Source organism: Salvelinus alpinus, chromosome 25 (assembly GCF_045679555.1).
Source record: "Salvelinus alpinus chromosome 25, SLU_Salpinus.1, whole genome shotgun sequence".
In the NCBI taxonomy this organism is placed as follows: domain Eukaryota; kingdom Metazoa; phylum Chordata; class Actinopteri; order Salmoniformes; family Salmonidae; genus Salvelinus; species Salvelinus alpinus.
In genome coordinates this window covers 19106435-19123321 of record NC_092110.1, presented here as the reverse complement: position 1 = coordinate 19123321, position 16887 = coordinate 19106435, and the positions used below count along the sequence as shown (strand labels likewise).

Below are 16887 nucleotides of genomic sequence, written 5' to 3'. Positions count from 1 at the left end.
TTTACTGTCTCAATGTTTACTGTCTCATTGTTTTATTTATTTATATGTTTTTATCTGCTTCTTTGATTATGCATCAGTGTCTCCTCTGCCTTCCATGGTCTCTGCCAGCATGGGGTTTATTTGGGATTCTGTTCACATTTTTGGCAAGCTAGGCGCTTGATCCAAAATCCAATGGAAGATAACTTGCTATGATTCCCTCCACAAGTTAGGTCTAAGGTCCGCTGCCAAGTGAAATGACGCTGTCAACCATTAACCTTGAAGTTAATGGTTCCCCCTGCCTGGCCATTTGAGCCATCTCCTCTCCAGATGCCAGAGCTGGTATTTTGAAGAGATCTCCTGGAGCCAGTGAATCACCAGATATAATGGTCTGGAGGAGGGGGGAGGGGGGTAGGTCTGGGCAGGTTGTTGTACCCGATCCTAGCTCCGTACACTCCTTTGTCCACAAGCCAGACTGAGATGGCCGCTCATCTTGCTGGCTGTATCTCTCTGTGTGTGTGTGTGTGCGCGCAGGTGAAGTCCTTCCTGCAGGCGCCCATGGAGGGCATTGTCCTGGAGACGTATGGTAGTGGAAACGCCCCTGACAACCGTGCTGACCTGCTTGAGGAGTTCCGGAATGCCACAGAGAGGGGCGTGATCATGGTCAACTGCACCCAGTGTCTGAGGGGTTCTGTCACCACATCGTACGCCACCGGAAAGGTACCCCAGAACACTGTGTTCAGTGGGAGTGGGAGAGTGCACATGATGTGGATGGATGTGTGTTAACATGTCTTCCTGATCCCCTCAGGCCTTGAGTGACACAGGACTGGTGGCAGGCTGTGACATGACTCCTGAGGCTGCCCTGTGCAAGCTGTCCTACGTGCTGGCCAGGACGGACCTCAGCAAAGAGGCCAAAATAAAGGTATGAGTCCCATTCAAAACACACTCATTACCTCACTACACTTTGTATAGAAAATCTTTTGAAGCGAATGTCAACATTAGCCTGAACTTTAGAGTGACATAGTCCTATTTTAAGAAGAAAATAATGGCAATAGATGGCAGAGATGATTCACATGCGGATAAAGGTCATAGTGACATGATGGTATATTCCTTGATCATGCTTGTCTGTGTTGACTGTTTGTGTGTTATCTGTCCTTTGTTGTCTCTGTTGTACCTGTCCAGATGCTGAGTCAGAATCTGCGGGGAGAGATGATCGCTGACCTGCAGGGGGCCAAGCTCACTCTGAGCGACAGTCGCTTCATCCAGGTCATCGCCAAGTCCCTGAGCATCAGCTGTAAGGAGGTGAGGCCACCGCACAGCCAGCCACATCACACACACTGTCACCACCATTGAGTCTGCTGGGTTACATTCCACCTAACATGTTTTCATCGGGCTCTGGCTTATCTGATAGGACAGATACGTTTTTTTGGAGAGAAAAAACTATCCCTGGGCATTCCAATGTGTTAAATTCAACTTGATAGTGTATTTTTATAGGCGTCACTTACAACACATTACATAAAGCATTCCTCTACTGATTGTGTCTTTGTATTGACATGACAGCTGATGGTTTTTCTGCTGATGTTTCCAGGAACTAGAAGCCGTCCGGGATGCTCTGACCCCCACCTTAGCTTGTGCCGCTTCTAAGATAGGAGACTTGGAGGCCTTGGATGCCATAAAGGAGATGGTGAGGAACATTTACGTAAATACAACATGTCTGTTAGTATGTGAGGTCAGTTGTTGCAGTGATTCTTTTTACTATCAGGAGGGGGAGAAGAAAACACCTGTTCTAACGACATGATTACAGGACTGTAGGACAGAGTTCAAACCATATGTTTGTGTGTTCTAAGACACGTTTCCATACTGATACCACAGACTTTGCACTGTACCATGAACGTCACATATGTTATGATGACCTGACTGGTTCTGCTACATTCACTGGCTCAATGCAGAATGCAGATAGATGCCTAGTAGCCCAAATTACTCTCAAAATCCAATGTTAAATACCAGTTCTATCTATTCCTGTTCCACTCTGAAGACTGTGTTCACCTAGCCTGCTTGGTGAAAAGAATACAGCACATTTGATTTTCTTTTACGAGACCCCTTATGTTGAAGGTCAATTTACCCAGTAGGGAGTTTAACAACACTGAAATACTATTTAACTTAATTTTTTCACAATGATCTCTTAGTAGGGTTAATTTACTTGTAGGATAGTGATCTGAAGTTTGGCTAAAAATGAGCTTAAAATTTCATTTCATTTATGACTTTGGTATAAGTATTAAACATTTGGCTCTACATTTTGAATAGTTTGGTATATAAACATAGCAAATACAGCATATTAAAGAGGACATCCTCAACTACTGAAAATTCATGTTTGGAGGTTAAAATCATGTATTTATGTACTTACTGTATGTAGTGTATTGGGTCAAATTGATCCAGAACATCATCAGTGAACAGGGTGAAAGAGAAATGTGTGTGCTTGTATTACTCCCTCAGTCCCACGCTACAGTTGGTTGAACCTATTTTATAGGTGATATATTTAAGCAATAAGGCCCGAGGGGGTGTGGTATATTGCCAATATACCACGGCTAAGGGCTGTTCTTAAGCGCAACTCAACGTGGAGTGCTTGGACACAGCCCTTAGCCGTAGTATATTGGCAATATATCACAAACCAACCAAGGTGCCTTATTGCTATTATAAACTGGTTACCAACTTAATTAGAGCAGTAAAAATGTATTTATTATTTAACCTTTATTTAACTATACAGTATGAGATGTGTTTCTTGTCATCAGGGCAGTAACCTAAGTGTGGGGGATTATGATGGACGTACCCCTCTGCACATCGCTTCCTGTGAGGGCCACCTAAAAGTGGTGCAGTATCTACTGAGCCAGGGCGCCACTGTCTACGCCAAAGATCGCTATGGGGACACACCCCTGCGCAATGCTGTGCGCTTCAGGTAGGATTGAGCTAACATGTGGGCCAAAACGAGAGCTTTACATTTTGGGGGGGTGGCTGAGGTGCATTGAGGAATAGAGGGATGGGTGTTGGGGAAATGGAGTATGATATGTACTTAAAAGCTTTGCCTCTACAGTTGATGTTCACCCATCCCTTATGATTCAAGCCCCCAGTAGCCCATTCTAACTGATGGTTTCTATCGGCCCAGGGAGGGGGGTGTGCATCACACAGTAATGATATTGTTACCCTTTCTATGAGCTTATATTATAAACTACAATGCGAAAGGTACAGTTTATTTCACTTTTAATCATGTCAGCACATGTAACAGCAGTTTACAGCACTTTTTTTGTTTCTTTTTCTTCCTCTCACCAATTCACTTAAACTATATTTCTTTATTTCCCATGGGCTTCACCAGAGTACCCCCTAGTGGCTGGAATACAACTGTATTAAGCCCCTTACAAAATGTCCAGTCTACCATTATGGGCAAAGACGCAACCCCCACTAAACATTATTACACTGTGATTAGTAAAGGTAAACAAGAGAAAATATACACATCTGAACATCTCTAGTTGGTATCCTGATAAGAGCTTGGCAGCTTAAACTCTGAGGTTCTCGCTACCTTTGCACTGCAGCCACTGCAACACTGGATGGAACTAGATGTATCGGGGGTCACTCCCCGTTCCATGGTTGTGACCCCCAGGCGTTTCCCGATGGATGTGCGTTGCCCCTGATCCTACTGGCCAATGGCTATCACTGCCACATTTGTAGCAATGATGGCAAGTCTGTTGACCAGTCTCATAACAACTTTAGCATTTTCTTTTCTCCCTGTTGGTTGGACTTTGTTTTGTGTTGGAGCGACTCCTAACTGAACTGTCACCCTGGCCCTGCACTGACTGTACTAATGAGGCTATCTGACAGGTCACTTCTTTGAATGCTTCATTGCTCTCATCAATTTTACTCAGGAGAGGATTGTATTTCTTTTGTTTTTGGGCTGTGGTCTGTGAGGGCTCTGACTGTGCACATTCCTCTCCGCTATCCCCGTTATCTTCACTCTGTACTGCGTTCACTCGTGTGGGTGTGAACTTACGTGAAATCCTGGCCTTTTGCAAGCGTTCGCTTTCATTGCCCTGGGCAATTAGCATTTTCTCAAGCAACAGTTCATCACTGGTGTTAATATTCTGGAGATGCACTCTCATCTCTGCCCTGACATTATCGTTTGTTAATCCTGTAACAATGGCCTGCATGCATTGGCTCTTGACTAACTCTGTTCCATATTTCAGTCCTGATTGGGCACGAGCTGAGGCTGATAACATTTTCTTTCTCAGGTCAAAGACTCAGACTAGGAAGTCCAAGGCAGACTCTCCCGGCTCTTGTGTTGCTTTAGTCAACTTGTGATACAGTTCAGCAGCATCCTTCTCTGCATAATGTGTCCTCAAGATTTGCCTTAGTGTGTAGAGTGTCATGTCTGTTTTTCCCTCCAGATAACTCCTCATCTTAAGCCCTGGGCTCACAGCTCTGATTACTGCTTCTATCATTTCTAATTCATGGTACCCTTTTCTCCTTCCATTTTCAATCTGATGTTGTAGGGCGCTGAAGCTGAGCTTATCTTTCTGATTCTGATCTCCTTTCTGTCCATGGATTTTAAAGTCTGATAACTGGACACACTCACTCCATTCTCTCTCTGTGGCGGGTGCCTTTCTGGAGCTGAGAACACTTCTCTGCTGGGCTGAGGAGCCCCTCCCTCTTCTTTTCGTTCTGCCGCAGCTCCCGTCTCTCCGCTGGATTCGCTATTCCACTTGTATCGTTGGCACCGACTGACTGGCAGACTTTTCACAGTATCCTCAGAGTCCGATAGTCCTTTGATTTCGTCTTTCAGTTGAAGCAGCCAAGACATTCCTCATCCTCTGATTCCATTAAATCCTCCTTCTCACAGTAATTTTCCATCAATGTGCGCCGCAAAGCGAGATGGCTCTTTCCTTTTACTTCAGAGTCATCTACACCTCCTATTCCACAACGTACACACAAGTGCCGTAATTGTCCTCAGTTAAAGTCCATAAACTCTGTTGGATTTTATCCAACAACGTTTCCCTCTCTCGACTCATTGTCCTACTCACGTGGCAACAACGACAATGCAAGCAATGGCAAGATAGCTACAATCCGTTAGGTGGTTAGCCTGCTAACGTTAGCTAGCTAGCTACTCTCCCAATGTCTCTCACTCGTTGTCCGTTCCAGGAATATGGGCCGGTGCTCACATGAAAATAAATCTCAGCAGTACCTCCAAATTTGTTACCCTTTCTGTGAGCTTATAATATAAACTACAATGCGAAAGGTACAGTTTACTTCACTTTTAATCATGTCAGCACATGTAACAGCAGTTTACAGCCCTTTTTTTGTTTCAACTTTATTTATACAGCCCTTCTTACATCGGCTGATATCTCAGTGCTGTACAGAAACCCAGCCTACAACCCCAAACAGCAAGCAATGCAGGTGTAGAAGCACGGTGGCTTGTACAAACTCCCTAGAAAGAACAAAACCTAGGAAGAAACCTAGAGAGGAACCAGGCTATGAGGGGTGGCCAGTCCTCTTCTGGCTGTGCCGGGTGGAGATTATAACAGAACATGGCCAAGATGTTCAAATGTTCATAAATGACCAGCATGGTCAAATAATAATTATCACAGTAGTTGTCGAGGGTTTCTTCATCTTCCTCTCCCCAATTCTCTTAAACTATATTTCTTTATTTCCCATGGGCTTCACCAGAGTACCCCCTAGTGGCTGGAATACAACTGTATTAAGCCCCTTACAATATCATTCACACAGAATTAAGTGGGGCATTTGAAATCCCCCTTTGGCCATTAACAACCTCCTTATATTTCCATGGCAGTCTTTAGAGGGAATAGTGTACAAACAGTAGGCTGTTAGACTGCAGCTCATTACGGTGTCTGAGGCAGGGAGTCTGGGCCTGCTAAATTACTATCATGTCCAGGAGGGGGGACTGCTACTGGGTCTTTCAGGTGGGGGTTGAAACTAGAGGTGTTCTGATGGAGTTGAGGCCACCACAATAATTAGCTGCTAGTTGTAATCTGCAAATAGCGCCAGTATTTATTTTCACCCAAAGTTGTTATTTTCATGTATTTATTATCATTCATTGACATTGCCATGTGCTCATCGCTTGGGGACAGTAAGACATTCAAGGCTGCAGTCTTAAATATCATGCTGTGGGTGCCACAAGGAGAAATACACAAGTGTGTACACTTGTACAGGTGTGTGAGAGCCAGTGGCGATTTTAGCATGTAAATCTTGGTGGGGCAAAAAACAACAAGTGGATTAATGCCAGCAATGCCACTACACAACATTCAACATTATATTAACTGCACTATAATGGTGACAACCGGTACCCGCAAACTGTTAGGGCCTACATAAAGCTATCCCAACAGCAGAGTCTCAACAGCAGTCCTAACACCTTACTACTACTACACCTGGCTATCAGTGGAGCCTTGTCTGGCAGCCAAACAGTTCATTCAGCCTAATTTACTGCCTTTAAAAAAAACATTGCTGATAGGGCGACTTGCTTAAACAAATGTGATTTCTGCTGACAATTGAGATGTACAAACTATGGCATAAGGGGACGACGAGGATAAGAGCCAATCCGTAATTTCGATTAAGACATTAATGAGCGAGCTAGGACGGACAAGGTCAATAACTATTTGTTCAGCACTTTTGAAATGTACAGCGACAGAATTCAGAACATGAGCCGTTCTTACAGTGTTCTCCTTGTACACCAAGTCAGAACCATAGGATAAATAAATGGGGCATGTAAGCAGACAATGAAAGCTCTTACAATATTCAATGATTACATTTCTCAAACAGGTTATAGGCTACATGTGCACCACCAAGTCAGAACAGTAGACAAAATGAGGTGAAAATAGACCATGTTAGTAGGACATGGGCTACGAAGATTGTTTATTCCCGACTTCCCAGTTGTCTTGAACTCACTGAAGTAAAGTTTTCGCAGTTCCGACTTAAGTTGTTTTGAGCGCGGCACAAATTATGCTTCATTGACAGCATGGCCAATGATGAATGTTCATAATTTTAAACTTGGAAAAGAGCCTCTTAATCCCAGATTTGGAACAGCACAGCCACTCCACTGAATAGCAGGCTAGTGATTGCTTTGCAATGCTTGCCATTAGCCCCTGTCACTGATTCTTTCCAAACCGCTCATTGTTGAATTTGCGATTTCCAACTTGTTGTGTAATGTATGTCCAGTGGCCGATGAGCTTTATCTATTATTTCTATTCATAAGGATTAAAAAGGATTTGCCAGTAGATTGTCGACTTGATTCATAATGATGACTGCTAGCTAAGATTTTGAAAGTAGGATGTTGACATGATCAGTCCAATCAAAGCTACTGTACATTTAATGTGATTTGATGTCATTTTATCTGTGGCCAATGACCTTGAGCCTTCTTGGATGGGCACTTCTAATGTAACTCTATGGTAGCACCCAAGGGGCTAGAATTTTCTAGGTCTACCCTTAGACTTGGTAGTGACACAGTGTCCCCATGAGTGACAGAATACTGAGCCAATCATGGCGCAACTCTCCATATTTTCTAAGGGCTTTCCCCACCACCACAGAAAGCACTGAGCTAGGCTGAAACGCCAGCATTTTGGAGCGGCTTTACTCAAGAAAACAAAAGTGACTATGTTTGTATGCGGCTTAATTAACAAAATGTTATATTATATATATATGAGCTCAACCGATTAATTTTGGCCGATTTCAAGTGTTCATAACAATCGGTAATCGGCATTTTTGGACACCGATTATGGCCTATTACATTGCACTCCACGAGGAGACATCGTGGTAGGCTGACTACCTGTTATGCGAGTGCAGCAAGGAGCCAAGGTAAGGTGCTAGCTAGCATTAAACTTATCTTATAAAAAACAATCAATCTTAACATAATCACTAGTTAACCTCTTGAGAATACTGGAGGTAATATTTTCGCTTTAGCATAATTTGCTCTACAGATTAAACTGCCTCTTATTCAATCATTGCTCTTACTATATGCATATGAATCATACCATTGGAAAGAAGACAATCTCTAGTTTCTAAATCCGTTTCAATTTTGTCTCTGAGTGATACAGAAGTCATTCAACAGCACTTTCCATGACCAAGAACATAAAATCAAGATGTGTTATGCTGGCTTCAAAGCTCTGCCTATATATGGTCGTGCCCCCTATGACCAGAAACACACCTCGTTCTCCTTCCTCTGGTTGTCAAGATGACGTCAGAGGAGAAATTCTTTGTTTATCTGGGACTGACGTGAAATAGGACCCAATTCTTTGGCGTGACCGACAACTTCCGGTTTACTGAATCGCTCGAATTTGAGCTGCGTTGGTGTACTGTTTTGCTGGCGTTATGTATGCAAACTATCTCCGTGTCGAATTTTGTTTGATACATGTGACCATATCATCGTAATGTATGTTTTTTCAATATAGTTTAATCAGATTATTTGAATTTTTCCGGGAGTTTTTCGGTGTACCGTTGTCGGATTGTATTTACGTTTGAGAAATTCGTGCCACTCGGCCGGTACCTGTGCTAAATGCAGTGGGAAAAGAACATTTCTGAACGGAACCAACGACTCATCTTGACAAAGGACACTTTGATCAACATTCTGATGAAAGATCAGCCATAGTAAGACCCAATTTACGATTTTATATCATATCTGTTGTGCATGTGAACTGGACGTGGGCGCCTAGCCGAATCTGCCTGGTAAAAATATCGTGTCCTCCGCTAACGTGGTTAGCTAATAGATTTACATATTCTGTCTTCCCTGTAAAACATTTTAAAAATCTGAAATGGTGGCTTTATTCACAAGACCTGTATCTTTCATCTGGTGTCTTGGACTTGTGATTTAATGATATTTAGATGCTACAAGTTACTTGTGACGCTATGCTATCTGTGCTAATCAGTGGGGTGAGTTGGGGGGTGCTACCGGATCAGGGTTGCTGACTCGTGAGAAGTTAACTACACATGGTTGAAGATATTACTAGTTTATCTAGTGTCATGACGTTGCCCTCTTTGGGTGCGGCGAACACCATCCCCCTCTCCCTGTCTTCTATAACTAGGCTGCTGTGGTCAGAGAGGTCGTAAATTCCTCGAAGAGATTATCTCCTCATGGCCACAGTATAGAGACAGAGTGAAGTTTCATAGAGAACAAAGGAATTTCTTCCACCTCACAGAACTTGAGGTCCGAACAACATTTATGTTCCGGAGAAGGTATAAAAGATCGGTGAAGAATCCAGCTACGAACTGGTCCGTTTGTTACATTTTGGTGAGGCTCATGGGAGATGGTGTGGCCACATTACCATAACGCTGTTTATATAATAGCCTCAGATATGAGGTTTACATCTAATTGTTGTATAAGATGAATGAGTGAGGATGATACTGTTTGTAAAATTGTGTAATGTGATTTTGGACTTTTTAAATGAAGGAATCTCCAATTCCCTTTTGTGTTTAACTAAATCAGAGGATCGCCCATGAGCACAGTTATGGTCGGGCATCCTGGGACAGGCCCTTTTCTGCCCTTCCGAATAAAATCCCCACTCGGGTTTTCTATTATAGACCATGTTTTTCTCTATTACAAGTGGACAAAGGTTGCAGACCATTGCTGAATCTTTTAACCATACCACGTGGTTAAACTCTTAGACTATCGATACCGACAGAATAAGAACAAGTCTTTGATATTAATTACTAGTCTGCAGCTAGGAATTCGGTATCATTGAACGCGAAGAACGACAACCGCCGAAACATCCATTCTACAACAACATGAATGTCACTCTGAACTATCCCCTCTAACCACGACAGACAGAGAGAGAGAGAGAGAGAGAGAGAGAGAGAGGGCGAGAGAGAGGACGGAAACTCTCCAACAGAAACTAACTTTTCAACAGCGATCAAGACGACACACTGAGCGTAAATATATATATTGATTGCAATTGTTCCCGAATGAGTGAGCATTCATGTGCAAAGGATTAGCATTTCAATTGTTATAATTATCACTCTGTAGTGACTTCTCAGCTGACTCCCCCTTTTGTCCACCAAGCCGCCATGCCGGTTTAGCCCACTAGGGCACATTCTCCTATCATTTCTTGTAACCATATTTACTTTGTTTGTTTGTTTTATGCATTTCTGTGAATTACTTAGTTAGTAATAAATAAATTATTTAAGACAGTTGATGTATGGATGACTCATAGTGAAGACTGGGTTCGTGTAGATAACCAACAATTTACGACGTTTGGAATGAGACTAACGTGAGGTAAAGTAAATAATTCAGTAATTCAAAGACTAATTGATCAGATATAAAATATCTGAAAGGTTATATTAGGAAATTATAACTTTGTAATCTGAATATTTTCCTTGGTGCCCCGACTTCCTAGTTAATTACAGTTACATGATTAATCAGTTTAATCACGTAATACTAATTACAGAGAATCTTTGATAAAAACTAAGTCTTCAATTTAATGATAGTAAAGACACGACACTAGTTTGTCCTGCGTTGCGTATAATCGATGTGGTGCCTGTTAATTTATCATTGAATCACAGCCTACTTCGCCAAACGGGTGATTTAACAAGCGCATTCGCGAAAAAAGCACTGTCGTTGCACCAATGTGTACCTAACCATAAACATCAATGCCTTTCTTAAAATCAATACACAAGTATATATTTTTAAACCTGCATATTTAGTTAATGTTTCCTGCTAACATGAATTTCTTTTCACTAGGGAAATTGTCACTTCTCTTGCGTTATGTGCAAGCAGAGTCAGGGTATATGCAGCAGTTTGGGTCGCCTGGCCCGTTGTGAACTGTGTGAAGACCATTTCTTCCTAACAAAGACCGTAATTAATTTGCCAGAATTGTACATAATTATGACATTGGTTGTGCAATGTAACAGTAATATTTAGACTTAGGGATGCCACCCGTTAGATAAAATACAGAACGGTTCCGTATTTCACTGAAAGAATAAACGTTTTGTTTTCGAAATGATAGTTTCCAGATTTGACCATATTAATGACCTAAGGCTCGTATTTCTGTGTGTTATTATAATTAAGTCTATGATTTGATAGAGCATTCTGACTGAGCGGTGCTAGGCAGCAGCAGGCTCGTAAGCATTCATTCAAACAGCACTTTCCTGCATTTGCCAGCAGCTCTTCACTGTGCTTCAAGCATTGCGCTGTTTATGACTTAAAGCCTATCAACTCCCGAGATTAGGCTGGCAATACTAAAGTACCTATTAGAACATACAATAGTCAAAGGTATATGAAATACAAATGGTATAGAGAGAAATAGTCCTATAATAGCTACAACCTAAAACTTCTTAACTGGGAATATTGAAGAACCATGTTAAAAGGAACCACCAGCTTTCATATGTTCTGAGCAAGGAACTTAAACGTTAGCTTTTTTACATGGCACATATTGCACTTTTACTTTCTTCTCCAACACTATGTTTCTGCATTATTTAAACCAAATTGAACATGTTTCATTATTTATTTGAGACTAAATTGATTTTATTGATGTATTATATTAAGTTAAAATAAGTGTTCATTCGGTATTGTTGTAATTGTCATTATTACAAATTTATATATATAAAAATTGGCCGATTTAATCAGTATCTGCTTTTTTTGGTCCTCCAATAATCAGTATCGGCGTTGAAAAATCATAATCGGTCGACACCTCTAATATACACTGCTCAAAAAAATAAAGGGAACACTAAAATAACACATCCTAGATCTGAATGAATGAAATATTCTTATTAAATACTTTTTTCTATACATAGTTGAATGTGCTTACAACAAAATCACACAAAAATGATCAATGGAAATCAAATTTATCAACCCATGGAGGTCTGGATTTGGAGTCACACTCAAAATTAAAGTGGAAAACCACACTACAGGCTGATCCAAGTTTGATGTAATGTCCTTAAAACAAGTCAAAATGAGGCTCAGTAGTGTGTGTGGCCTCCACGTGCCTGTATGGACCTCCCTACAACGCCTGGGCATGCTCCTGATGAGGTGGCGGATGGTCTCCTGAGGGATCTCCTCCCAGACCTGGACTAAAGCATCCGCCAACTCCTGGACAATCTGTGGTGCAACGTGGCGTTGGTGGATGGAGCGAGACATGATGTCCCAGATGTGCTCAATTGGATTCAGGTCTGGGGAACGGGCGGGCCAGTCCATAGCATCAAGGCCTTCCTCTTGCAGGAACTGCTGACACACTCCAGCCACATGAGGTCTAGCATTGTCTTGCATTAGGAGGAACCCAGGGCCAACCGCACCAGCATATGGTCTCACAAGGGGTCTGAGGATCTCATCTCGGTACCTAATGGCAGTCAGGCTACCTCTGGCGAGCACATGGAGGGCTGTGCGGCCCCCCAAAGAAATGCCACCCCACACCATGACTGACCCACCGCCAAACCGGTCATGCTGGAGGATGTTGCAGGCAGCAGAACGTTCTCCACAGTGTCTCCAGACTGTCACGTCTGTCACATGTGCTCAGTGTGAACCTGCTTTCATCTGTGAAGAGCACAGGGCGCCAGTGGCGAATTTTCCAATCTTGGTGTTCTCTGGCAAATGCCAAACGTCCTGCACGGTGTTGGGCTGTAAGCACAACCCCCACCTGTGGACGTCGGGCCCTCATACCACCCTCATGGAGTCTGTTTCTGACCGTTTGAGCAGACACATGCACATTTGTGGCCTGCTGGAGGTCATTTTGCAGGGCTCTGGCAGTGCTCCTCCTGCTCCTCCTTGCACAAAGGCGGAGGTAGCGGTCCTGCTGCTGGGTTGTTGCCCTCCTACGGCCTCCTCCACGTCTCCTGATGTACTGGCCTGTCTCCTGGTAGCGCCTCCATGCTCTGGACACTACGCTGACAGACACAGCAAACCTTCTTGCCACAGCTCGCATTGATGTGCCATCCTGGATGAGCTGCACTACCTGAGCCACTTGTGTGGGTTGTAGACTCCGTCTCATGCTACCACTAGAGTGAAAGCTTTATCTGCACATGGTTCGCTTTATCTGGACATGGTTCGTCAGCACCTTCAACAGCCGAAGCTAAGTAGTTACATTAACATGATGTCTTCTAATTGCATTCGCTGTACTCATAATATACAGGAGAATGATCGCCTTACGGCGAGGATAGCTGTGCTGCAAGCCCAGCTTCAGACGCAATCGTTAGGCATGGGTAATTTCAGTGTAGGAAAGGAAGAAACAGCGTCTGTGCCACCAGTAAGTACAGATAGTAACGTTAGTATAAATCCCCCCCGCACTGTCCCCGCAGCCGGACAATTTTCTCATGGCTTCTGGAGGGAAATGCTGTTGGAATGCTCAACCGGTGTCGCTCATTCAGCCGACAGAAACTTTCAACCGGTTTTCCCCATTGAGTAGCGAGTCGGAGTCTGAGGCCGAGTCTTCTCTTGTCTCTACTCCTCCCGTTACGGGGTCTGAGACGCCGAAGGCTCCCACCATTAGCTCTGACAAATTGAAAACCCTAGTCATTGGCGACTCCATTACCCGCAGTATTAGACTTAAGACGAATCACCCAGCGATCATACACTGTTTACCAGGGGGCAGGGCTACCGACGTTAAGGCTAATCTGAAGATGGTGCTGGCTAAAGCTAAAACTGGTGAGTGTAGAGAGTATAGAGATATTGTTATCCACGTCGGCACCAACGATGTTAGGATGAAACAGTCAGAGGTCACCAAGCACAACATAGCTTCAGCCTGTAAATCAGCTAGAAAGATGTGTCGGCATCGAGTAATTGTCTCTGGCCCCCTTCCAGTTAGGGGGAGTGATGAGCTCTACAGCAGAGTCTCACAACTCAATCGCTGGTTGAAAACTGTTTTCTGCCCCTCCCAAAAGATAGAATTTGTAGATAATTGGCCCTCTTTCTGGGACTCACCCACAAACAGGACCAAGCCTGACCTGCTGAGGAGTGACGGACTCCATCCTAGCTGGAGGGGTGCTCTCATCTTATCTACTAACATAGATAGGGCTCTAACTCCTCTAACTCCACAATGAAATAGGGTGCAGGCCAGGCAGCAGGCTGTTAGCCAACCTGCCAGCTTAGTGGAGTCTGCCAATAGCACAGTCAGTGTAGTCAGCTCAGCCATCCCCATTGAGACTGTGTCTGTGCCTCGACCTAGGTTGGGCAAAACTGAACATGGCGGTGTTCGCCTTAGCAATCTCACTAGGATAAAGACCTCCTCCATTCCTGCCATTATTGAAAGAGATCGTGATACCTCACATCTCAAAATAGGGTTACTTAATGTTAGATCCCTCACTTCAAAGGCAGTTATAGTCAATGAACTAATCACTGATCATAATCTTGATGTGATTGGCCTAACTGAAACATGGCTTAAGCCTGATGAATTTACTGTGTTAAATGAGGCCTCACCTCCTGGTTACACTAGTGACCATATCCCCCGTGCATCCCGCAAAGGCGGAGGTGTTGCTAACATTTACAATAGCAAATTTCAATTTACAAAAAAAAAAAATGACGTTTTCGTCTTTTGAGCTTCTAGTCATGAAATCTATGCAGCCTACTCAATCACTTTTTATAGCTACTGTTTATAGGCCTCCTGGGCCATATACAGCGTTCCTCTCTGAGTTCCCTGAATTCCTATCAGACCTTGTAGTCATAGCAGATCATATTTTAATTTTTGGTGATTTTAATATTCATATGGAGAAGTCCACAGACCCACTCCAAAAGTCTTTCGGAGCCATCATCGACTCAGTGGGTTTTGTTCAACATGTCTCTGGACCTACTCACTGCCACAGTCATACTCTGGACCTAGTTTTGTCCCATGGAATAAATGTTGTAGATCTTAATGTTTTTCCTCATAATCCTGGACTGTCGGACCACCATTTTATTACGTTTGCAATCGCAACAAATAATCTGCTCAGACCCCAACCAAGGAGCATCAAAAGTCGTGCTATAAATTCTCAGACAACACAAAAATTCCTTGATGCCCTTCCAGACTCCTTCTGCCTACCCAAGGACGTCAGAAGACAAAAATCAGTTAACCACCTAACTGAGGAACTCAATTTAACCTTGCGCAATACCCTAGATGCAGTTGCACCCCTAAAAACAAAAAACATTTGTCATAAGAAACTAGCTCCCTGGTATACAGAAAATACCCGAGCTTTGAAGCAAGCTTCCAGAAAATTGGAACGGAAATGGCGCCACACCAAACTGGAAGTCTTCCGACTAGCTTGGAAAGACAGTACCGTGCAGTACCGAAGAGCCCTCACTGCTGCTCGATCATCCTACTTTTCCAACTTAATTGAGGAAAATAAGAACAATCCAACATTTCTTTTTGATACTGTTGCAAAGCTAACTAAAAAGCAGCATTCCCCAAGAGAGGATGGCTTTCACTTCAGCAGTAATAAATTCATGAACTTCTTTGAGGAAAAAATCATGATCATTAGAAAGCAAATTACGGACTCCTCTTTAAATCTGCATATTCCTCCAGGGCTTAGCTGTCCTGGATCTGCACAGCTCTGCCAGGGCCTGGGATCGGGAGAGACACTTAAGTGTTTTAGTACTTGACACAATGATGAAAATAATCATGGCCTCTAAACCTTCAAGCTGCATACTGGATCCTATTCCTACTAAACTACTGAAAGAGCTGCTTCCTGTGCTTGGCCCTCCTATGTTGAACATAATAAACGGCTCTCTATCCACCGGATGTGTACCAAACTCAATAAAAGTGGCAGTAATAAAGCCTCTCTTGAAAAAGCCAAACCTTGACCCGGAAAATATAATAAACTATCGGCCTATATCGAATCTTCCATTCCTCTCAAAAAATTTTGAAAAAGCTGTTGCGCAGCAACTCACTGCCTTCCTGAAGACAAACAATGTATACGAAATGCTTCAGTCTGGTTTTAGACCCCATCATAGCACTGAGACTGCACTTGTGAAGGTGGTAAATGACCTTTTAATGGCGTCAGACCGAGGCTCTGCATCTGTCCTCGTGCTACTAGACCTTAGTGCTGCCTTTGACACCATCAATCACCACATTCTTTTGGAGAGACTGGAAACCCAAATTGGTCTACACGGACAAGTTCTGGCCTGGTTTAGATCTTACCTGTCGGAAAGATATCAGTTTGTCTCTATGAATGGTTTGTCCTCTGACAAATCAACATTTCGGTCTTCCACAAGGTTCCGTTTTAGGACCACTATTGCTTTCACTATATATTTTACCTCTTGGGGATGTTATTCGAAAACATAATGTTAACTTTCACTGCTATGCGGATGACACACAGCTGTACATTTCAATGAAACATGGTGAAGCCCCAAAATTGCCCTCGCTAGAAGCCTGTGTTTCAGACATAAGGAAGTGGATGGCTGCAAACTTTCTACTTTTAAACTCGGACAAAACAGAGATGCTTGTTCTAGGTCCCAAGAAACAAAGAGATCTTCTGTTAAATCTGACAATTAATCTTGATGGTTGTAAAGTCGTCTCAAATAAAACTGTGAAGGACCTCGGCGTTACTCTTGACCCTGATCTCTCTTTTGACGAACATATCAAGACTGTTTCAAGGACAGCTTTTTTCCATCTACGTAACATTGCAAAAATCAGAAATTTTCTGTCCAAAAATGATGCAGAAAAATTAATCCATGCATTTGTTACTTCTAGGTTAGACTACTGCAATGCTCTACTTTCCGGCTACCAGGATAAAGCACTAAATAAACTTCAGTTAGTGCTAAATACGGCTGCTAGAATCCTGACTAGAACCAAGAAATTTGATCATATTACTCCAGTGCTAGCTTCCCTACACTGGCTTCCTGTTAAGGCAAGGGCTGATTTCAAGGTTTTACTGTTAACCTATAAAGCGTTACATGGGCTTGCTCCTACCTATCTTTCCGAGTTGGTCCTGCCGTACATACCTATACGTACGCTACGGTCACAA

At 43.1% G+C, this 16887-nt stretch overlaps 1 protein-coding gene across 12 annotated transcripts in view; it reads left to right on the top strand.

Annotated features, from left to right (window-relative positions):
* LOC139553549 (60 kDa lysophospholipase-like) overlaps positions 1 to 16887 on the top strand; it is a 103617-nt gene that overhangs the window by 24762 nt on the left and 61968 nt on the right. For all 12 annotated transcript variants that reach the window (XR_011670677.1, XR_011670674.1, XR_011670676.1 and 9 more), the window contains 5 exons: positions 511 to 696; positions 785 to 898; positions 1159 to 1278; positions 1565 to 1660; positions 2766 to 2929. Coding sequence is in view for 6 of the 12 variants with exons in the window: in XM_071365999.1 (XP_071222100.1) it covers positions 511 to 696; positions 785 to 898; positions 1159 to 1278; positions 1565 to 1660; positions 2766 to 2929 (680 nt within the window). In the remaining 6 variants the exon portion in view is untranslated. The remainder of the gene's footprint in view (positions 1 to 510; positions 697 to 784; positions 899 to 1158; positions 1279 to 1564; positions 1661 to 2765; positions 2930 to 16887) is intronic.